Raw genomic sequence first — 24612 nt, 5'->3', positions numbered from 1 at the left:
TCAAAGGATAGTCTCTGTGAAAACAAAAGAGATTGTTCTGTGTCATATATAGGGGGAGAGATACACTTGGTCAGAGAGTTTGCTTATTTATAAAATAAGTATAAATCTTTTCTACTTTACCTGATTATACTGAAATACAATTACATTCCTAGGAACAAACTTTTCATTTCCGAGAGGATTGTAAACCACGTGCAAATCAACCTTTAAATAATAGCTGGATGGGTTTAATCGACTGTCACTGTCTGTTGCTCTATGGAAACCAGGCTGAAAAAGCCAGAAGAGGTTGACGTCCCGCAAGGAGGTCATACCATGAAGGTGTTAACTTAAAGCGGAGATTGCTTACGGAAAACCGCGTCGCATTCTTGGCACGTGCGCGCTTGCAATGAAGTTAACTTTCACTTACGGTTATATCAAATGTAGGAGCCAATTCCAGCTCATTTTGCGCCTGCTCTGTTTTACCTCCTAGTGCACTTGGCCTTCCTTTAGCCTTGGCCTCTAGTTTGGTGTTCCTTGTAAAAGCTCCTTGGGGCTGGGAAGCCCTCGCCCCGGCGCCCAGGTGACAGGAGGTGGTGTGGGAACCCGCGGAGCTTTCAGGGCGTGGAACCTCTCGCATACCATTCCTTCCCTCCCACCACCACCCCGCTGCCGGGAGGCGGAGAGAGCTTGCAACTTCGCTCCAATCCGCGGCCGGCCCTCTCCGGGGTCCCCCTGCTGGGCGACCGGCCCGCCACCGACCGAGTTGGAGGAACTTCGCGGAGCTCCGCGTCAGAGCCGGGAGAGACGAGGTGCTCCCCCTCCTCCCTTGTCGGCCCCCTCCCTCTGCCCCCGCCTCCCGGTCCTCGCCCAGCCGGGAGCGCCGGTGATAGGACGAGCCCCGGGCGTGCATTGTGTATATGCAAACCAGAGCCCGGTTCCCCAGGTCTGCCCGACCCCGGCCGGGGCTGCGGCTGCGGCTGGCGCTGCCGTGGGCGCCGCTGCCCTCGCCCGAGCCCCGCACTGCCATGCTCCCGCCGCGCGGCGGGCCAATGCGTCCCCGAGTCGCTATATAAGCGCAGGCCAGGGGACACCCGGAGGGGCTGAAGATGAGGGTGCCCGCGCATGGGACCCCGCCGATTGCCAACCCCTTCCGAGCCCGCGCCCCGCGCGGAGCCCACGGCCGCCGAGGACCCGCCTTCGCCACAGTAGCAGCTGGGGCTGCGACAGAGGCGGTAGCTGCGGCGGCGCCCGTCGCGCGAGCGCGTAGAGCAGCGGCCGCAGCTCCGGGGCCGCCGCTGCCCCGGCTGCCATGAGTTGTGCGGAGGTGATGTATCACCCCCAGCCGTATGGAGCGCCCCAGTATCTGCCCAACCCCGTGGCAGCTGCAACCTGCCCCACAGCCTATTACCACCCGGCGCCCCAACCTGGCCAGCAGGTGAGTCACCGACCGGGCAGCCTGCCGGGGGCGGGGGCGAGGGGCAGCGAGAGTATCGGTCTGGGGCTCCCAAGACGTCCCTCTGGGACGGGTGGCGCGGAGGATGCTCTGAGACTTGCGGGAGCGCCCTTGAACAGAAAGCCATCAGAAGAGAAGAGACGAGGCTTCGGGAAGGACGAGCTGCCAGGTGGACGGGTGGGGATTCCAAGTGAGGCATTACCTGGCTGGGGGCTTCAGTGAGCTCTTGTCACCGGCTCAGAAGCTATTCCTCGTAGCCACCCTAGCTCTTAGGGCTCAGTTCTCTGAAGCTCACCAAGGGCATCTGTCTTAGGAGTATGTGAGTAAACTTCCTTTAAACCAAATATTTTGTTTCCTTTGAAACGGTGGAGTGTTTCAGGGTTTTCTTGATTAAGAGGATGAAATGTGTCACTGACATAGGGGAGGCCACCTGGACAGTGGGCCCATGGAATGACTTTTCTGGAACTTTTATGGTGGAACATGAGTCTAGTGTAATATCTGTCAAATGTTACTAGAAGTTCTCTGCAAAGTCTGTCATCTTCCATACTTAGGTGACAGGGATTGTTCCCCAAATTCCTCATTCATTTTTAATTCCATCAAAGCACAGAGATGTTATGGTTCAGTCTGTTGGGCAGAAGAACCCTTTCCTTTCCCAGCTAAGAGGTAACCTTGGATCACTGGATGCTGGGTCTCCACCATGCCAAGAGTGACTGAATGCTGTTGCATAAAAAGGATTCAGGAACTAGGGAGATGATAAAGTTCCTTTAGAAGGGAGAGTAGGGTTCTGGGGAATTAAGCACTAGGTACCCCTGGACGCTCCTCCCTGTTCGCCCGCAGTGTGTCAAGGCTTAGTTAGCGCTACATAAAACACATATGTGAGCATGTGGCCAGGGGCTGTACCAAAATAGGGTCCTGAGACTCTGGGAATTAGGGTGGGCTGATTTGGTGAGACTTAAACAAATATACATACTCTGAGGTAGAGACACCTATCAGGGATCTAGATATGGTTCCGAAACTAACATCCACAGAATTTATTGATTGACATTTTTTTTTTTTTAGTTTCTTAAAAAACATATATTTTATTGTGGTCTTCAGGGGTTGGCCCTTTAATTAATCTGGCCATTTAATTTATTTCCTCTACCCCTGTCTCTTTACTAGATTTATTGTGCTACTCTTTGGAAAGAAATGATAACTTCTGTTTAGAATTTAGGGACTGAAATTCAGCTGATTCTGGAAGAGTACATACTCTAGATTTATCTGCTGAACGGTATGAGCTTAACCAGGACAACTAGGGCAAAAGAGGAAGGAGCCCCACTTTCTAGCTATCTTTTTTTTTTTTTTTTTTTTCTTCGTCATCTTAAGCATTTCAAAGCAAGATTACTTTTAGGGAGGGAAATGGGAAAACTTTTTGTAATTTGTGATCAAGGGTGACAGGTTAAAACATTTTGTTTGTGCTCTTTTTCTTTGGCTTTAATATAAAAGATATAAGTAATGGAGGAAACCATTTAAGCCCAAGTCAGGCAAGTGATGCAAAGAGACGCTGTATATCCATTTTCTGTGTTTTATGAACACTGTGTCCCAGATGAACCACCCTTTTCTTCTTTACTTTCTTCCATCTGAGAGACTGTAGAGGCCTTCAATTATCAATTGGAATGTGGACAAGCAACAGCCTCAAACTTTACTAAACATTCAGAAAGGTATTTTTCCCCTTCAAAAATAACTTTAGCAGAATAGTTGTGAATAAGGTTTTATTTTCCAGAGTTGTGAAAATAGTTCCATTAAAATACGACTCTCTAGTGGGGGTTAGAATTGGAATACTTTTTTGAGCTAGAAAATAAAATTTGGTATCAGAAAAATTATAAATAACTAATCATGAAATTTAGCTTTCAATAAAAAAATAACTCCAATACCTTACCTAACTTTTGCAGTTGCCCCAAAACTCAGTTCCCAAATCGCATTCTTTTGCTAAGACCGTCAACAAACCAAAAAATGAGCTTTCTTTTTCACCTGAATTGTCCACTTCGATGAGTGGCACATATTAGTAAATAGTGAACAATTTCTGCTATCCTTTGAGCTTCTGTAGATATTGTTTAAGTAGATGTTAGGCTGAGTTGAACTTAAGAACTTAGCTGAGAAGTGTGCTTGAAATTTTCATGTTGCTTTTACTACACTGGCTTGTTCGAGATTACTTTTTTTGTCAGGTAAAGCAACCATTTGACTATATAACTGGCTAGCAAAATAAAAAGACAGTAGTGTAACTACTGTTCTTTTACTGTCAGGGGTTTATTTTGATGACCTATATTTTCTGCTGGAAAACAGAGTAAATCAGGAAATTCTTATCAGGCTGACAGCATTTTTAGACTATGTGGTGCGTGGGTGAAGTGGGACTAATATTGACTTGGCCCCAACGTAGTCATCTGAGAATACATATTTTGGTTGTTTTTGCATTCCATAAGGTTTTATCATTATTATCCATGAAGATTGTTTTCTCCGTACGTGGGAAGTGACCCCTAATAGCATCTTGCCTGGGAGACAAAAACAAGGGCTACGAGTCCTACTGTATTTGAAAAATTCACTTGTTGAGGACAGGAAAAGTGACAGAGTTACAAAGTTTAATGGTCATTTAGAAAATGTTAGAAAAGAGAGCATTAAAGTTTTGTATCACTTCTGTATTTTCAATTATTGTAGTGTATCTTTGAACTGATTTTTTCCTCAAGTCCATATAGCTCTATAGTCCTTGTAAATTATTATCTCATAGTGGTTTATTATGATAGATTTTAAACATAGGTGTATTTTCCTCTTAATGCATGATTATATAGCAGAAGTTCTTTTTTAAATAGTAGAACTTAATGCTCCAGGCACATGTATTCGCAGCTTTCCACGTAAAAGTACAATGTAATTTTGTGTAATTACAAGTGTAAAAGGCACTTGGAATTTTGTTTCATTTTTTAATTGAACATATTATAAATCATAGGTGGGTAATAGGTTAGTACCTTAAAAACAGTGAACTGCGTATACATCAGGCTGCATTGCAGTGTGTTACTTAAGCATACAGTAGGCTAAGTGAATCAAAGTAAAATGTAAATATACCTAAAGAGTCAGTTTTATAGTCCCTGACGTTAATTCCTAGAAATTGTGTGGCTGTGCATAAATCTAACGGTGTGCTTTATAGAGCCAGGATTTGCTAAGGAATGCTAAGGTCTCTGGTCCCTGTGCCCACCATCTCTTCATTGCTTGAATGCATCAGTCCCTACCAACTCCTCAGGAGAACTCTCGACTTAGTCTCTCAGCACGTGCTCCAAAGGCATGATGACACTGCAGAACGTGTACAGAAAGGAATGCGTTTGTATCCCAACAGTGACAGTAGGAAAAAAGAGAAAACAATTTCAAAATATGTGTCAGGAAAAATTGAGGGAAACAATCATAAATTCCCTTCATACCCCATAGATTCCTCATCTTAAATGCAGACGATCTGTCGTCTAAAATCTCCCTCCCCCCATATTTTCATAATGTTAACATTAGGGAGATACTTAAAGCAAAGCTTTCAGAACTGGGTGAGTTCATAGGTGAGGTGGTGAAAGCAGAGGAGAACAATCGCCCATTCTCTAATTGTGCATAGGGGTTTTTAACAATCGCACTTTGGGCTTCATGTAAATTAGAGCATATTGACGCTGCTCTCTTCAAGGGTGACAGCTGGGTGAATATGCATGCATGCTTTCACTTACGAGAATTAAAAGTCTTGGGAGGCAGAACTCCAGTTCTAAGTTTGTAAGGAGTTTTTCAAACTCTTTCTCTGGACTCTGCCACCTTGGTTAGGTCATAAAATCTGAGATTCTGTTTGTTAGGAAAAAAACCCTGGGAAAACATACTTCAACCCCTCCTTTTACAGATGGGGAAATGCATGTTTATAGGGCTGAAATGCCTGGCTAAAGATTTCAAAGCTAATTGGTGACAAAATCAGGACCACCGGATCCCCTGCTCCCCAGCAGAGCATCTTTCCACCATACCATGCTGTCTCCCAAGATTTTTTTTTTTTGCTATTGCACAATAGGCTTATTTTTGTCTTTAATGCTCCAAATCAACTTTTTGATAAAGAAGATTAATATGCAGTAGATTCTTTGGCCTTGGAGCTTGAAATTCTTTCCAAGTCCTTGGTAGTGTACGTTTTTAGTTTAGGCATTCCAAAGTTGTTTTGCAAGCATTTGTATTATGCTAATGACTTTTGCTATCCGTGTTGCATCCTTTGCTGATGAAGCAGAATATCCACTTAGCAAATGAACATGTATTTATTTGAAAATAATATGCAGGAAGTGGTATTAACAGTCAGCTTTAAGTGCCTCATATATCATTGCTGTTCCAACGTAAGTTTAGATTTATTAAGAGGAAAGCATACAATTACATTCTAAATAGTTTCAATACACAGTCCACTTATTTAAGTTGGAGGATATGATTTTCTTGCAACTGTAAGCAAGGACTTAAGTAGATTTATAAGAATTCATACAGGACTTCTTTGAGAGAGAACAGCCCCTCTGATTCCAAACTACACAAAGTAACTTGACTGTAGAGACTTAGAAGCTTCAAGTGCCCCAGAGCTTTATGCTCCCAATAACTTTCCAGCCAGAAAATTCAAAGCTAGAAGGAAAATTAAACTTTGAAATAACTAAACTGAACTGTTGTCTCTGGCAGTCAACCAGAATGGAGATTACAATACGGATAGTAAGGGCAGGCTTGAAATCCATAAAATCATGTGCAGTGAGGCTACATTCACCAGAAAAAACAAATGCCGGGACAAGGAAGCACTCTGTGGAAATTTAAGTGAAGGATATTTTCATTCAACGCAAGGAAGTCCTACTTCACTTAGCACTTGGTAAAGTCTCACATCTCACAGAGTTGGAGATGACGGGGACATGACTCATAACAGCGGAAATGAGGGGGATCAGTGGGTAGAACGATCCTGCACGGTGCTTCCTTGGACAACTACAGAAGAGATGCTGTGTTGACCCCGTTGGGCAGTATGTACATTTCTGCCTTGTGTTTTTCTGTGCAAAGGGGATTGTCAATAAGACTAAAAATATTATGCGCAAGATGCCTAAGGCAGATTCTAAAGCGAACTCGAGAGTTAAGTGACTGCCATTCTAAAACCCAGCCACTTAACTTGAATCCCATTCCCATCGGCCCTATTTCCAACTGGCTTTAAAAAGAAATCTCAAAACTGATACATCTAGTAATACATAACAATTTAAGGTATTGTCTCTAGAAAAACATTTTCATTCAACAAACAAAAACTCTCCAATACTTGAATTTCAGACTCTGGCAGAGATAGTGGAGGAAATAATTTTGGTCAAAACTTTGCACTGACTCTTTTAAAAAGCACCTCTTTCAGCAGCTGGTTTTCTGCTTTAACTATTCATTTAGGAAGACCCTAATAGTGACTTGAACCATTAGACCCAAACGTCTGTTGCTAGAAACAAGTCATGAATGCCATATTTATAGATATTTCAGTGGATACCAGATTTATTTCAGTAATTTACAAGTACGGTCTGAACTGGGATAACTGAACTATTTTTCACTTGTCTCATGCTTCAGTAGAGAAAAAAAAAAAAAAAGGAAAGAAAAGAAAGGAAGAAGGGCCTAAACCGAACAGGTGTCCTTTCCTCTTAAAACTATGTTGTTTTAGTGTGCGAAAACACTTGTCCTTGGGGGATGGGGTGGGGATATTTGAAGGATGCCTCCTTTCTGGTTACTGTGAAGATAGCTAAAGGAAGTACCCAAACTAATTCCTAGGAATTGGGCTAGATGACCTATGTCTGCAAATGAATTAGTCTTCAATGATCTGTAGGGTTTTTTTGACCAGTGTCCTGCAAAATCAGAAAAGGCAGCCAACGTAAGAAACAAAATTAAGTGTGAGTTTGTCTAGAGCTCCAGCATGTTGCTTATTAGCCTATAGAGTTGGACGAGACCTCTGAGATAATGAAGTCAAAATTCCTCATCTTCAGAAGAGGAAGCTGAGGGCCAAAGGTTTCGGTGCCTTACCCAGATTCATGGACTAGTTTTGGTCAAATCCCCTTAACCATTCCAGTTCTCTTTCTACTGTGTTCCCTTTCCATCTGGGCTTCTTTAGAAGCAACAAAAGCAATTAGTAATTCACCTAGTGTTACCCTCTTACTTTTCTCATTTTTAAATTTTTGAATATTAGCTACTTGGAGAAATTAGACAATTAGCCATGTGGATAAACCTGGAGGTTCTCTTTCTTTACCATTTTCCTTACAACCCTCTCTCAACTGCTATGACTTTCATTTTTGTGGCACCGAGCCTTTGCACAATGACTGACACAAAATAAGAATTAACTGGCAATTCGATGACTAACAGATAAATTTTAAAAAGTGAAATCATACCCTAAATCTAGTAATAGGATTCCGTAAACATACCAGAAATTTATACATCAGAAACTGTTGTTTCATTCAAAGCAGTCAGTTTGAGAGAGAACACATACCCTCATGATGCGATCATTGCTTAAAACATTTTGGGAATGCAAATTTTGAAATTCTCAGCCTGTGGCACATTTTTTTTAACATCCTCAAAACTGGAAAAATTTCATCCTTTGAGGGGATGGGTTTGATTTTTTTTGATAATGACCAGAATCATTGAGTGGCAGGTGTGCTCAAAAATAGCTAATATTATTTTTGGTTTGCTCCTCCTACTGTTAAGAAAAATAAAAAACAAAAAAAAAGCAAACAAACACAGAATCTCGAGGTCTGCATGTGTCTAGTAAATTGGCTCCACTCACATTTCCAAAATAGGATTTCCAGAAAAATGGTATTTTGTATCTGACTTGCCAAGGGGACAACACATTTCTAGATATAGAAGGGCAGGTTCATCTAGATATACATATATTTTGAAGAGCACTGCATTATTTAATAGCCATATCTTTGATATGTTTACATCCCTAGTTTTTAAGTGTTATAAATAACTTTAGACTTTCTTTAGTTAGCATATGATGCCACGCTGACTGTGGGCTTCTATTTGTTTATACAGTTAAACTAAATATTATATAGAGACTCATTTTCTTTAGTCTGTTTTCTTGGCAGATGCTTTGTTGTCAGACAGAAATAGGTTCTAATCCCATCCTTGCCATTTACTAGTTAGATGATCTGGCCAAGTAAATCAGTTTTTGCATATACACATTGAGAATAATTATTTGGACAAAATATTTGTGTATGTGTAACAGTTAGTGAAATAAAATATCAAAGGTCTGTGAACTATCTTCCTTATCCTGACCCACCTTCCCTCAACCTGATTCCTCCTCCTCCAAATAGGCCAAGGACCAAAACTTCAAGTCTCTCTGGGATAGATTTAAAAATCTGTTATTCAAGTAAATTCAGAAAAATAGGATCAAAGAGCAACACACTGCTTTATGGGCTTTATAGTTTTGAAACATTGACTATGGGCTAGTGGTCCTTTCTTACAGGCTCTAACCATGTCTCTCAGGATGAAAGAACCATTGCATTTAGAGAAGATAGCCAGTAGAAATTAAAAAAAAAAAATAGTTGTTTCCAAATATCCAATGATTCATGAAAATACTTTTGTTTCCTTAGAAAAAAAGTTTCCACATATGCACAGTAATCATTTGGCATTTTGTAGGCTTAAGCCTTGGGAAGTTAGTGGTATTTGGCTCCTGACATGGAAGTCTTTCTCTTGTCAGACAAATCCTTTCCCCGGCACATTCCTGTGCGAGTTTGTTTCTGTTGTGCCTGATGGCAGGCTGTGAGGTGTTTGGGCATGGTCCGCACTGCCTAGGCGGACTCCTTCACACTGCTACTTTCAAGTCTTTCTGAGTTAATTTTAACTCTGTGCCTGTTAACTCGGTCACTGTTTCATCTAACTCAAGGGTTCTTTTACCTGAAGGAAATTTGTCATTACTCTGCAATGGAAAATGAACCAGTTAAGGTGCATTCAATAAACCAAATTGTAGTCTTTGAAATTCCTTCTGATGACTTATTTTTGTTAATAATTCGTAAGCGTTTAGTAAGAAAAACATGAAGACTTCTGACAGATTGGGCTATTTTTAGGCTGTGATAGTGCATTTTGAGAAAAGTATGAACCACATTGCCTTTCAGCATTGATTCAGGAAATCTAGGTTCTGATGATTTGAGATTTATTTTCAAGTTTTAAATTTTATATATTACTTTCAAGAATGAAGATAGCACTAGGGAAGTTTCATTCCAAGGAGCAAACACCAAGTAAATACAGAATATGGCAACAGTGTACATAAATAACATACTGAGTTTTTTTTAAAAAAAGCGAAGGATTGATTTACAGTCACAAAAGCACAGATAACAGAAGGCAGTTGAGGCTTAAGAGTCATTGGGGAAGAAGATTAGGATAGTGTGAATGTTAGCATATGGATCAATTGCTGTTTAAATTGTGTGTTCCCGTTTTCTTCATGCTCACACCTGATGTTTAAAAAATGTATGTAAATTCAGTGTTGCCATTTTAGAAAGCTATCAGGCTGTTTGGATGCTTTAGAATTCTTATTTTAACCAGTGATGTTGATGGTGTGATCATAAATGCTCCTGTGTGTTGTAAACGTAAATATTTAAATGGGTACACTAAAATTTGTGAAAATTGATGCAAAATGCAAGAGGGGGTTGATAAATATGCTTTATATCCTGCCCATTGGTAGCTATATCATAGGCTCCTTTTTTATTTTTTATTTTTTGATGGTCTCCAGCAAGTTTATTTAACTAGTAGAAGACCTGCCTCAAAGAGCTGGGAGAGAGGAAAAAAAAGTATATTTTATAATCATCCTCCCAAAATGTATTTAAATAGAGGAGTCAATATAGATATTTTTATAGTACCACGGCTATTTGAAAGGAATATTTCAACATATACTTATATAAATGCATATGTGTATATATAGATATATATTACATATATAGGAAATATAAAGATTATAGGGAATCAATGCATCCGTTGACAGAATTGACATTTAGAAAATAGACTCATAAAAGGTATTTTGATACAATGGAAGATTTTGCTTAATTTTTCCCCATTTCATAGTGAAAAATGTATAACTTATTTGTATCCAACCACTCAGCAATTGGTTAAAAAAGAGTAACATAAAATTATATAGCATTTAGAAAATTGTGTAATCTTAAATAGACTGAAAATCTATAGTTTAAATTCAACTGCCATCAATGTAAAAATTAAGAAATTTTATTGATACCATTATTGATCATAATGCTATGCTACATTTGCATACTAATGGAGGCTATATTTGCATTTGATTTGCAGTTCTCAAATCTTTCACATATATATAACTTTAATTTTATTTTATCTAAGAATCAATTGCTAATTGGGATAAAATAAAAAATTGTCTTTCTTTGGATAATTAACATAGCCAAGGCTCTTTCATTTAAGGAATAAGCGTTAAAATTAAACAAATTAAACAAGTAGATGCAAAGCCTGACTCTCACAAACTGATGCTGCATTGGACGTTAATGAGAAAAAAGAAATCGGTTTAATAGATAATACTGAACACTTAAGGCAGTGAAGCCACTCTGTAGATCAGTTTTAATTTTTTTCCCAAATAAAAACAGTGCTTCTTTCTAATATGCCTGAATATTCGGCAGAGTGTGTGTATTTGCTTAAAATGGTATAACTTCGGTAAATGCACATGTGCCCGGCGAAGCAGTACTGTGATTTGACTAATAAATAGTAATATTCATGTAACTTTATAATGGAATTTAAAGCCAGGAGTAACTGTAGAGGTCAGTTAGTTCAATCTCTTCATTTTATACATAACCTATATTACTACGGTGTTTTTTACTATTGAAGTTAAACATAACCATGTTCAAATCTGTGCAGAACAGATTGAAAGAATTTTATAACCACTCAGTCATTACAATCACCTATTCATCAGCAAGGCATATTCACTCACAGGGAATGAATCATCTATTCATCAAGAAACGATAACCATACTGACACAGATTTCAAATAAAAAGGGAGATACATATAGTGTGTGTGTATATATAACAGCCCTCAATAATAAGCAGCAGCTTGTAATGTGCCTGAACATTTCAGACCCTACCTCACGCAAGAACAACATATTCATTGCTGGGGTTCAGTTTTTCGAATGAGGCATTTATAATTTGGGGCTACAGATTTTGGGGCTAGTAATTACCACTAGAAACATTGAGTCTTGGTTATGTGTTTTGATAACACTTGCCAAACTATGTGCTTACTGAATATTCTAGAATGATTTATTTTTTTCTACTGACATTCACTTTCCAACATGCAGTTTTTTCTGAAATACGAAAAATGGTATGACAAAGGGTTAGGTTTTGTAGGTATACAGATGATAGGATGCTCATTTTGTCATTAAGATAATGAGTTTTATAATTTTTTAGCATTATTTTCTTATATATAATTTGCACTAAAGTTGTTGATTATAAAAATGATATGTGCTCTACGAAAAATATTTGGAAATATTGAAAAGTAGGAATAAGAAAATAACAACCAACTACAAGCTTACCACCCAGAAAAAGAACACAAAACATAACATTCTGGTGATTTTTTTTTCCGCACTAGATATCCCTCGCCTGCCCTCCTCTGACACATACATGTACACACATATGTACATCTGTGTATTTTTATTATGCATTCTGGGTCCATCACTTATAAGCTCTGTGACCTTTGGCAAGTTACTTCACTTCTCTGTGCCTCACTTCTTCATATTTAAAATATGGAGAGTAATAATAACCACATTATAGAATTGTAAAGATTAAATGGGGCAATAAATATAAGAGTATCAGTCATAATATAAACTATTACTAGAGCTACGATTTTATGTTTTGAAAATATTTTAAAATTACCAAACCTTTTTCATTTTGATTTGAAAGCCATCCTAGCCATTGCTAGTATCTTGTATTATTTTCAGCAAGTCATCATAATACCTTTTTTCCCCCTTTTATGATAATGGTGGTAAGTGGAACATCTGAAAAATATGTTCCATGCAAAATGGATCTTCACACAGACTTATTTTGTCATTTTAGTTTGATTTTTGAGAAATGAGTTCAGCACATCTGCCAAATCCTTTTATAAGATGCTACATTCCTGTTTTTATTTTAGTGTATTTCATTTATGAAAACTCTTTTCTTCTCCACCCCTCCCCCAGACAGTTAGGCCTACCATCTCCATTCCTCCCCGTCCTGAACTATAACGTTGCTGTACATTAAATTTTTAAAATAGAAAAGGGAACAAAAATGGAAGGGATCTGTCACTTTCTTTTTTTTTTTTTTTAAGACATTCTCCTTTTGGTATATCTAAATTAAGAAAAAAACAAGCCTGCCTTTCACAGTCTGAGAATATACCATTGGATAATGGACATTTTTGTTTTCGCCAAATTTGAAATAACAAAGTCTTTTTTTTTCAGGGTGGGAAGCAGAAGGCTGGTTTGGGGAGGGGGAAGATGGAGTAAAGCAAATGAAGAAGAATCAGTTTGTGAACATATGTTAATATTTAGATTTTTGTTTTTTTTTTTTTTTAGTGAAAAGTTAACGTTAATGCTTTTTTACAAACTGTCTTTGATACTGTGTTTTGTTTATTCCATCCCAGAAGAAGTTAGCGGTATACAGCAAGATGCAGGACTCTCTGGAAGTCACCCTTCCCAGCAAACAAGAGGAGGAGGAGGAGGAGGATGAGGAGGAGGAGGAGGAGGAGAGAGACCAGCCTGCCGAGATGGAGTACCTTAACTCTCGCTGTGTCCTTTTCACTTATTTCCAGGGAGACATTGGGTCAGTAGTGGATGAACACTTCTCAAGAGCTTTGGGCCAAGCCAGCACCCTTCATCCAGAATCTGCCATTTCAAAAAGCAAGATGGGGCTAACCCCCTTATGGCGAGGTAAGAATTCCAAAGCAGATGCTCTCCAGGGCACTGGCTCTGTTTCGCAACCGTCTGTACCAGGTTCCAGCTGGAGACTTGCCCCTGGAGGACGGATATCCACTCGCTTTTTAATTTTTAAGGACAGCAAGGAATTTCTTTCAGACAAACAGCTGGATCAGTTTTGTCACATGTGGAATGCAGGGTTGGAAAGGATGCAGTCACACCCCTTAAATTCCTCATGGAAAGTAGTGATGCAACTGGCCTGAGTTTATAGTGGCAGGATTGAGCTGCGAAGCACCATTCCTTAAGCCCCGATGGCCCAATTTGGATCTCTAAATAATAGGCGTGCCTGGATCAGTGTTTAAAAATTAGCTCTTGCTCATTCCACTAGGTGCTACGTGATGACATAGCAGAGGTCTGAGTCTGACCCAGGAATACATACTTTGAAAGCCTTTTGTGTTCTCTTGATGGCTTTCTCTGTCCTGCTTTGTTGTGATGTTAACTCTTTGTAGTGTACAACCCAGACATTACTGACTGTATCTCCCTGGTTTAGGCTATTTTTTTTGAACTCAGTAAAGCAAAGCAGTAGATTGGGCTTCCTCTCCTTTATTTCCCTCTTTATAGAGGTCACAGAGAGGTGTGTTTGAATCTGATTTCTGACTCACAGAAAATGGTCGGATGACAACTTAATTGAGATAATTACAACATTAGAAAAAAACAATCCATCATTCCAATGGTAGTTTTAGAAAAATATGTGATGAATGTTTCTTCTGAACTCACCTGGTTCTAAGAAGAATCTAGTAAAATGGTTCTCAAAGTGTGGTTTCCAGGACCAGGAACATGTGCATCACATGGGAGTTGTTAGAAATGCAAATTTGTGGGCCGAGCCCCAGACCTACTGAATCAGAAACTCAGGGGTAGAGTACCTTGTGTTTTAACCAGCCCTCCCAGGGATTCAGGTGCAGGCTCAAGTTTGATCATTGTTGATCTAGTGCTGCTAAAAATCACAGATTGCAGCCCCCTTATTGGGACCTTCGAATCAGACAGAGGCTCCAGAGGGAGGCTCTGGGAATCACTGTAGTAAGTGCCCCATGTGATCCTATGGTGAGGAGAGGCTGGCCACCAGTGATAGGTCACCTGTGGTAGGTCACCTGTGGTAGGGGGCAGGTGAGAGGTGATGAGTGGTCGGTCCCCTCTCAGCATCAGAAGAATGGTTCTTTCTTGTCTGCCTGCCTTTCCTTCCCTTTTCTCTCCTCCCCTCCCCTTCTCTCTTTTCACCATCCCTCCCTTCTTTTCTCCTTTCTGATAATAAATATGAACAACATTGACATACACAGTGACTTTAAAGAGGAAGGTGGAATCCATATTCAAGTGACCTAGACCTTGGTAGAGGTGAATTGGGAAGCATACTGCTTATTTGATTAGTAATTATGGACTTCCCACAAGAACTGAGAACTTAGTCCTTGAAATCCTAAGATGGTGATAGAACCAACAATGTCCTATTTGATAGCACATTGTGAATACTTTTAATAGCTAGTGGAGGGTGAAAATAGGAAAACTTCAGTGAATTAGCTGACTTTAATAAATAGTTTGATATATCAATAATAAATCCTATCACGACAATCAGTCCCAGGAGAGTAATAAATGCAATGCCTAATTCTTTTAGTATACTAGCATATGCAACCCAGTGATCATTTAACTTGGAATATAGGAGCGAAATCCCCAAATTATAGCTAGATGTAAGAGTGATTGTCTAAAGTAGCATAACCATAATAGTTTTAAGTGAGGTGTTGTGTAAATGCAAAAACTCTACATAACAGTGTTTTTCCCATAATCTGCATGACTGAATGGAGAGGATCTTTGGAAGACTGTCAAATTTCAGTATAGAAAGTGTGGATAATGGTAATGTTTTAATAAGTATTATTAGAATTTTCTTGGCATTATCTTAAATCTGGCCTTCAAATCTATCTCCTGTTTCATTCATTGACTTATGCAGCGAATATTTTTTTTTTTAACTATGCAGCGAATATTTATTAAGGTCCTACTATGTTCTAGGTAGTGGGAATATAGCAGTGGACAGGAGAGTCTAAGCTTCTACACTCAATGGAGCTTTCTATGAAAGAGACAGGCAATATATATATAATGAGATGCAAGGTATTATTTTACTTAAGGTGATAACAGATGGTCTCTCTAAGACTTACATTTGAGCACCAACCCGAAGGAAATAAGAGCGCTTCTTATCACACAAATATCTAGGGAGAAATTATTTAAGGCAGAGGGAACAGCCAGTGCAAAGGCCCTGAGGAAGAATTGAACTTGAGTGTTCAACGAGAAGCCGAAATACTAGTGTGAATGGAATGAAAAGAAGAGGTGTAAGTAGAGACCAGAATTTTTAGAGCTTTGTATGTTACTTTATCAGAGTAGCCCAGGCAAACACAGCATGCTCTTCAATTTCCATCTCTTCCTCTTCCACTGAGACTATATATATCCTATCTAGTTAACTCACATCGTTTTCCCCAATACTCAGGATAATGCATTTCTATGTGAAAAATATGGAATATGAATTGAATGATCAAGTGATTAAATTAGATGAACCAAGTTCATACCATGTACCCAGGATTAGAAAACAAAAAAATCCTTAATAGAGAATTTATTAGTAATAAGTTGTATGCAATCTTTGGGTACAGTTTTCTTATTTATAAAATAAGGGGGTTGAATTACGTGGTTGTTGAAATCTTTTTTTCTGTGAAGTTCTATGATTTGAAATGTATTATTTACTTTCTACTCATGAATAAAACTTTTCCATAGTTGTTTCTAGTTGTGAATTAGTGTTTTTAGTTAAGTATACATAGGTTGGATAAGATTCATATGAAATCCACAAGATGTAATTAAGGATTTAGCAACTATTGAATATGTTAAAGAGAAGTATAATAAATTGAGATTCCCATGTCTAGTTAAGAGAGTTGCTGGAAATATTGTATTAATTGCCAAAGCAACACAGGTTTGCATAATGCGGTCTTTGGTTGGATTATGTTTGTTTTGGATTCAAGTTTGGACCTTATTACTGCCTGGTTGCAATGTTATCTTCGATTAATTCTCAAAGTCTCTCGAGATTAACTTCAACTATACTATGTGTTGATTAATACCCATCTCCTAGGGTTGTTGTAAAGATATTTTGGTAGTATATATGAATTATTTGGCATAGGGTTTGATGCAAGGCACTGACTGATGCCTTTTCTCTCTTCCTTAAGTAAGTTTCCACTCATTTGGCACATAGAAAACCAACCTTGGATCTTTATTCAGAAACACAATTTTCTGGACGTTTGTATTCCTGGCAAAAACACAGTGTTTTGGACACACTAAGTACTCAAGGCTATTGACAATGTTGATGGCCGTAGCAATAATACTTTAGGAGGAGCTGCTGACCAGCTGTATTAAATTAAAGGGTCTAATTTATGGCATGAGGTTTTCACAGTGCTACACAAGTGCTACAGTACTTCAAAGGAATTTAAAACTGAATTATGTTTGGTTGCAGAATGTATTTCCACAGTAAATCTTTAGGCAAATGATAGAGTGTCAGCTAATGATGGAACAGCGGTCATACGTTGCGTCTGTATCTTGATGGAGTTAGGAAAGTCCTCTTTAGACGTTTTGCAGCTTTGAGGCAAACAGTTGACAGGAAATATTTGTACTTTATTTGACATGACATCACAATGACTACCTCTTCTCCCATTATATCTCCTCATGGATTGAGTAGGGCTTCTCAGTTAAGAAAACCTAATGAATCTGACTGTCTCCTTATCCCATACAATAGAAGCATCGGCTTCAAATATGTCTATTCACTGACCTCAGTGCTTAAGTGTTATTACAGAAAGTGTGTGTGTGTGTAGGGAAAGCGAGTAGTTAAGTCGAGACATAGACAAATATGTCACTGGCTTAAAAACTATGCTGAGTGGTAAACTTGATATACTTTTTCTTGTTGTAGTTACAAAGTAAATGTTTTCTGCATGACTGATCTGTATCTGTCTTCTTGGAGCAACATTCTCATAAGAAAGCCCTCTCAAAATGAGCATTAAACTTAGCAAAGAGGAGGAAGGGGAGAGAGGGCCTATCTCCTGGGCCGACTGAGACAGGGACGGAGAGAGTTGGGTGGCATCTCTAAGAGGCACTGGAAGTAATCGCTGCTGGGAAGCTTAGAACAAACACGTGGGAGGAAATTGAGGCCTGGTTTATCTCATTGTCCTGCCTCCAAGTAGTAGGGCATCTGACAGCACCCCTTGAAAATCTCACTTTAGAGTCACAAGGCCAATTTTTGAGCAACTCGAGAACAAAATACCTGGAGGGCAGTCTTTTGATATAATGGTAATGCTTAATGCCTGAGTGACAGAAAACACTGGAACATGTATCATTTCACCTCTGACCCAATGATTTATTTTTATGGGAAGCAGAACAAGAGGAAGGGAATTAAAATTAGAGCGAGGGCCCTCTATGTGGAGAATGGAGTAGCATTTTTTTTCACTGAGTTTAATAAAAAGGTAAATATTATCTTTTAACATGGATGTTTCCAATCAGTATTTATTCTAACAATATGTTTTCTGGAGATTTTTAAGATGACTTAAGTTAGAGGTTCTACAACATTTTATGGTCCCATTTTTCCTTTGAATGTAGTTCTCATTTTTTTTTTTCAAAATTAGGTAACAAAATATTTATTTTTTAAAATTATATGTTGAATTTTCTCTTGCATAAAATGTTTGCCCTTAGGTTGTTTTTCAGAGACATTGAAGTTTAATGTAAAAAGTATCCCAGCTACTGTGAAATTGAAAGAACCACTTGATGTTCCATGTTAAAGTCTTTTATGTCTCTAAGACATATTTCTGCTAAAAACCATACCAGTGAGATTACTGGGTATGCTTTGGGTGGGTTGTATGGGACAATTTCTTTTTTTCTTTTTCTTTTTTTGTTGTTGTTTAGAAATAAGGGTGTGTATGCATGTGTAATATTCTTTAATCCCAAATGCAAACTGAACCAAAGTATATTTAGACTTTTTGTACATGTTAGACTCAGTGTTAATGTCATCCAAATATCCAGTATCATTGAGCCCAAAGTCACCACAGAGTGTGAATATCGCATAGTTCTGAATTGCTAAAAAGTAATATTGCATGGAAATAGCGTGTGCAGTTTTTCATAAGCTTTTTCATCCAAAAAATGTGGCTGTGATTAAATACTTGTAAGCAAAGAGTCATGTAATGAAAAAATTTACACACATATGAAATAAGCACACTGATTCCCAGGCATGAAACAAAGAATATCATCTGTTTCTTTGTATCAAGAATTTCTTTTTTAACAATCAAGATACCAGATAGTGGTTTTGAAATGTAGACTTGTCCATAAACATATTCTGTTCAATATAGTTTCATTTACTTGTAGACTGCAACATTATTTTTGAAAAGGGCTGCATAGATCTCTGCAAACTTTATGTTAATCTCAGGAGACATACCGACTGGGAAAATATTAAGTTGCTTCTAATTTGATTTTTCCCTGGGGCATTTTAAAGCTTTGTTCAGCCTCTATGGGGTGCATTTTTTAGAATAGATTTCTACTTTCAATGCTAATGTGTTCACTAATCACAATACAATATGTCATAAGTAGGATAATATTTTTGGTAAGGAATTTTTTCATTATTCATATTTCTGCACGCATATCCAAAATGCGTAAGCATCTGTAAAATAAAATTAGGTCCGTGGACATACAAATGGAAAGAAACAAAAGGAAAGCATCCAGGGAAATGACATATACTCTCTGTACTTTTGACATTTTAATGGGGGATATTAATAAAGAGAACTCTCTGTCTCTGGCACACACCTGTGGGTTGAGTTCAGCTGTTTTTATAATGGGATTCTGGCCCCGCAAGAGATACAAATTATGAGCAGAATGAAGGGTTTGCCACCAAAGATTGGATCTGTGAGAACAAAGGAACAGATTGGTGGTGGCAAAGCTGCACTGTATAATATAAGGAGCCTCTATAAACTCTTTGTATGAGTTTTAAACTTTAAACGTTAACAGCTTTCTACTGTGGGTATGATAGAAATATTCTACAAACGGCCATCATTTAAGGCAAATTGAATTTTCTTCCTACAGCTTACACAATTTTCCTTCTTGTCATTAGCAGCCACGTTTCATATGTCAAAGGGAGACCATTCTTAAATAGAACATATTTGCCTCAATGCCAGTAAGTGACTTTAAGTGCTATTTTCTGATAGATTGTGATTGTGACAAAACTAAGCCATTCAAGTAAAAGTTTGCCAGGACTATTGGAAGGTTTGAAGAATAGTTTGTCCTTTCATCCTTTGCCTCTTGAAGACATCATCGCTTAGATTTCCTCAAGGGTTTTGAGATCCATGGAGATCCTGAGCAGGGGGTGGGAGGAAACTTGAATTGAGACACTGAATAGCTATCTGTCTACGGATGGGGTGGCTGATAGCTCTGCTGTAGGGCTGATGGGGAGAGAGAGGAAAAGCTCTCAGTGCTAGTGCCACAGCCTTTAGGGAAGCTAGAGAAAGGAAATGTTTGAACAACCCGGTGATAATCGTAATTACGTTCATCAAATTACATATGTAGGGGTTGAGTCAAGTTATATAAGCTTTCCCTGAGGCAAGAAAACTATGTCCTGGAAGTTTATGACGTGAGAACGTGAACATGTCAGACTTCTGAATACTTTTATTTCACAGTACTTCTTAGGATATCTTTCATTCCATGGAAAGATCTAGCAAGGTTCTTTTGTGTGGAACCCAGTATAAAAATACTATTTTACTGTACTCGCATGACTAATGTACTAAGCAACCTTATCGTTATCTATAGATACAAATACTCTATAGGACACGTCACAGAATGGTTAGAAGTATGGGGCCAGAAGATATTTGGAATTAAATGAGCTCAAATGCCTCGTATTTGATTGGAAGACACTGAGCCACAGAGAGGCCAACAGATCATTTGGGGTCCTACAATGAGACAGGGTAATTGCTGGGTGTCAGCTTTCTGGCTGAGCTCCCCAGACTCCCAGGCCAGTGCTTGCTTAGTTACCCTGCACTGGAGGCACCCGGCTCTCACTGGAGGTATCGAGCTTTCTAAACACAGTTCTGACTATAACGCTCCCTAGATTAAAACCCTTTTAAGCTCACTGGATCTCCTCAGGACAGCACCCACACTTAGTGCATGGCTCATAAAACCATACCCATGTGGGTCTTTCTTAGACCATAGTCTGTTTGCCACCATCTGCCCACTGAACTCTTTTTTGTCCCTCAAATGCTATTTGTGTGTGTATGTGTAATTTTTGGCCTTTTTTTCACATACTTTTTCATTAGCCTAAAACAGCAGTCCCCAACCTTTCTGGCACCTGGGACCTGTTTCGTGGAAGACAATTTTTCTACAGAGGAGGTGGGTAGGGGGAAGGGTTTCGGGATGATTCAAGTGCATTACATTTATTGTGCACTTTATTTCTATTATTATTACATTGTAATATATAATGAAATAATTATACAACTCACCATAATGCTGACAGGGGGCGGAGCTCAGGCGGTAATGCGAATGATAGGCAGCAGCTGTAAATACAGAGGAAGCTTCGGTGGCTCTGCGGCTGCTCACCTCCTGCTGTGTGGCCTGGTTCCGAACAGGCCACGGACCACTACTGGTCCATGGCCCGGGGTGACCCCTGGCCTAAAACACTCTTCCCTACCTTTTCACAAGGCTAGCCCTCCTGACCCTTTCTATTTAGCTATTACTTTCTTAGGCAGCTTTAGTGCCCTCTCCCTGTATTTCCCCTTATGAGAGCACAAACCAAGTTACATTGCTCATGTCTATTTACTTATCTGTCCCCTGCCAGATTGTGATTAAAGGTGATATCTGTCCGGTCATCCCTAGTCGCCCCATGTTTCACGCATAGTAGGTCGTCTATATAAATATGTCAAGACCATTGAGTGGAGAAATTGAATTGAAGCAAAGTCAAGGACGGTTCTCCCTCTTGCTTATTTATCTCCAAATGCTATTCTCTGATATCATTTCCCCTTCCCTAAACATCTCCTCAAATCCGTTACCCCAGTTGAATCTCCTCCACTCATGATTTCCACAGAATATTCACCAAATTCTAGATGTTCAGCTTATAGTTACAAGTGTGCTGTCCTGTGGCACAGGTATGATGAGAGCCAGCCATCCAGGCAGGCTACCTGTCTTCAAAGCCCAGTCTCCCACTTGCCAGCTGTGACTCTTGAGCTTCTTCCCTGCCTCGGTTTCCACATCTCTAAAATGGGGTTAATAACAGTAACTACCTCATAGAGTTGGAGTGAGGATCAAATGAGATCAAATCCATGCAAAGCTCCTGCCCTAGTATTGGGCATTTGGTCACTGACACTAAATGTGAACTATTATTATTTCCAGTTTAGAAACTCCCAGACCTGTGCAGAAAAAATAAGCTTGGAACATACTCTTCTTGATGGAAAATGGGGGTTGGCAAGCATCATTGTGATCTTACTTCCATCTGTTACTTTCAGCATTAAAATGGTTAGTTTGGGTGAAAATTGTATTTTCCTTTAAAAGAAATTGGTAAACATCATCGTTTCCAACCTACCTGAATCACGTCTATGGCATAAGCTTTTCTTACCTGAGACTTGTATACCTGTGACCTCTGCTCAGACTTGATGGCAGCAAGACACGCAGGAGGAAACGAAGCTTTCCAGTTCCAGACTTGCCGACCTCAGCCTAGACTGTGACAGCCTAAGCTAAGCAAACAAAGCAGGGGACTCGTTCAGCACCTGGACCCCTGAGCACTGACTTGGCATGGCAACTCAGAGGCTTACCTGGTATCTATTCACCTCTGTGTGGGGAGATAAAGAGTGTATACTAATTAGCCTGCTTGTAAAATATTGGACAAGTAGAGGCAAGTCTATCCCAGAACTGAATCTTATGTAAATAATGTATTTTTCTGTCTTCTCAGACAGCTCAGCTCTCTCAAGCCAGCGGAGTAGTTTCCCGACTTCCTTTTGGACCAGCTCTTACCAGCCCCCATCTGCACCCTGTTTGGGGGGAGTTCATCCTGACTTCCAGGTCACTGCACCCCCTGGCACCTTTACTGCCGCTGACCCCAGCCCCTGGTCAGGACATGGGCTGCATCAGACTGGCCCCGCCCCTCCCCCTCCCGTGTCCGAGTCCTGGCACTACCCTTTGGCATCTCAGGTGAGCCCGTCCTACAGCCACATGCATGACATGTACATGCGGCATCACCACCCCCACATGCACCACCGCCACCACCACCACCACCACCACCATCACCACCACCCTTCTGCTGGCTCTGCCCTGGATCCATCCTATGGGCCCCTGCTGATGCCGTCTGTGCGTGCGGCCAGGATTCCCGCTCCCCCGTGTGACATCACAAAAACAGATCCGACTACAGTCACCACTGCTACCTCAGCGTGGGCCGGAGCCTTTCACGGAACCGTGGACTTAGTGCCAAGTGTGGGGTTTGATACAGGTGAGCCCGGCAATTTCCTCCTTTCCATAAAAGAAGAAAAATTAATGGAATAAATACAGAAAAATGGAGGATGTTTTAAATACCTGGAAAACTTTTTTTCTCTTCCATGGAAAGTTCCGCTGTGCCCATATGTTTATAGAACTAACCATTTTTCAAGAATTCCTGCATTCCTGCAGAAACTGGTATGACTGCGTGAGAGAGGTCTCAGAACTTTTTTCCCATTTCTTAAGCTAGTAATCTGTTTCTTTGAACTGGAATCTCTGGCACCTTATATTTACAAAGATTTAAACACATTCTTTAAATCTCCTGTGTCTCTGTGCTCTCTACCAGTGATGTGTAATGCCTAACAGAATTCAGAAATAGAATGTTTCAGTAATTTTTCCTTCTCCCTTTTTTGTCAGGTCTTATTTATTATTTATAAACCAAACTGCTTTCTGGAATATAATCCATGTAATATAATCATGGTCTTTAAAAAGAATTATGGAACGTATTTTAAAGGAATGGATTTCTCTTCCCTTTCTTCCCCTTCCCTTCCTTTCCCTTCATTTGCCTTTTGTTATTTTCCTCCTCCCTCCCTTCTTTCCTTCTTTCCTTCCTTCCGTCCTTCCTCTTCTCCTCTTCCTCCTTATTCTCCTTCCTTTCTGTTCCTCTCCCTGTCTCTTGTTTTAAAGCATCAGACTTGAGGCTACTCTAACGTCTATGTTCAACAGATTTAGAAAAAAATTGGTAAGGGAAATATTTCTTCACAGAGCATTCAGTTCCTCTCTGAAATTCACTAGTTCCGAAGGTCATGGTGTTAAATGTTTGAGCTTGATTTTTGGACCAAATTACTCATATTAATAGTGTTAATAGTTCTGAGTTCACAAAATCACAAGCATCACAGGCTAAGAAGACAAATCAGGTCAGTGATTATATCCCCAGAATCTACGTTCCAAAGGCAGCCACCTCCACCTCCAATCCCAGGTTCTTTTCCTGGAACACGTTGTGACAAATTAGAATTTTCTTTCCAGAAGTTTAAGGAAACTCACTCTTTTCTTTTTTATAAATTTTAATTCTTTATTTTTTCCTTGTGATGAGAAAACTCACTCTTTTCATAGTTTTTCTTAGTTTTATTCTTAGTGTGCTAGATCTTTAATCTGAATGCTGGGTCACAGCAGAGAAATCCCCAGAGTAATAAATGCTGAGCATCAAGTTGCGTTCACCCGGACATAAGTGAAACATTCTTATCTTGGTTAACTGGTTCTCTGCTGAGTTTTCCAGTGTTAGTCATTGCCTAACCTTACCCATTTCAGCTTCCTACTCAGCCTCTGGGTTCAAGCTGCTTTTCTAAACTCTCCGGGGACTTGGTTCTCCCTCTCTACGAGAAGAGAATATGATGGGGCTAACCACCACAGGCTTCCCTTCTTCCTTTGCCACATACTAAGAGTATGAAGGTGACTCTTGAGTTGTTTGATGCCTGGGGCCAAATCTAATGAGAGCCCCAGTTTGGTAGCTGCCATTATTGGCAGCCAGTCTCTGCAGGCTCTCACTTTCCGGGTACCTGCGTGGCCAGAGTTAACAATGCTCTTAGCAGGCAAATGGAACATTCTCTTCTTTCTTAGTTTGGGCTGCTTCAACAGGATACCATACACTGGGTGGGCTAAACAACAAACATTTAGTTCTCACAGTTCTTGAGCCTGGGAAATCCAAGACCAAGGTGCCAACACATTCAATGTCTGGTGCGGGCCCGCTTCCTGTTTCATAGATACTGTCTTTTCAGTGTGTCCTCACTTGGTGGAA

At 39.8% G+C, this 24612-nt stretch overlaps 1 protein-coding gene across 2 annotated transcripts in view; it reads left to right on the top strand.

Annotated features, from left to right (window-relative positions):
- The first annotated feature begins 838 nt into the window (after positions 1-838).
- VGLL3 (vestigial like family member 3) overlaps positions 839-24612 on the top strand; it is a 41887-nt gene continuing 18113 nt past the window's right edge. Inside the window, exons 1-3 of one of the 2 annotated variants that reach the window (XM_061192979.1) lie at positions 839-1411; positions 13046-13331; positions 22300-22833. In XM_061192979.1, the coding sequence (XP_061048962.1) occupies positions 1286-1411; positions 13046-13331; positions 22300-22833 (946 nt within the window). In that variant the 5' untranslated portion in view covers positions 839-1285. Of the gene's footprint in view, positions 1412-13045; positions 13332-22299; positions 22887-24612 lie in introns of those variants that run through there. The other variant, XM_061192978.1, reaches the window with a different exon arrangement.

This window comes from Eubalaena glacialis, chromosome 6, assembly GCF_028564815.1.
Source record: "Eubalaena glacialis isolate mEubGla1 chromosome 6, mEubGla1.1.hap2.+ XY, whole genome shotgun sequence".
NCBI lineage: Eukaryota > Metazoa > Chordata > Mammalia > Artiodactyla > Balaenidae > Eubalaena > Eubalaena glacialis.
This window is presented reverse-complemented; position numbering and strand designations above follow the sequence as displayed.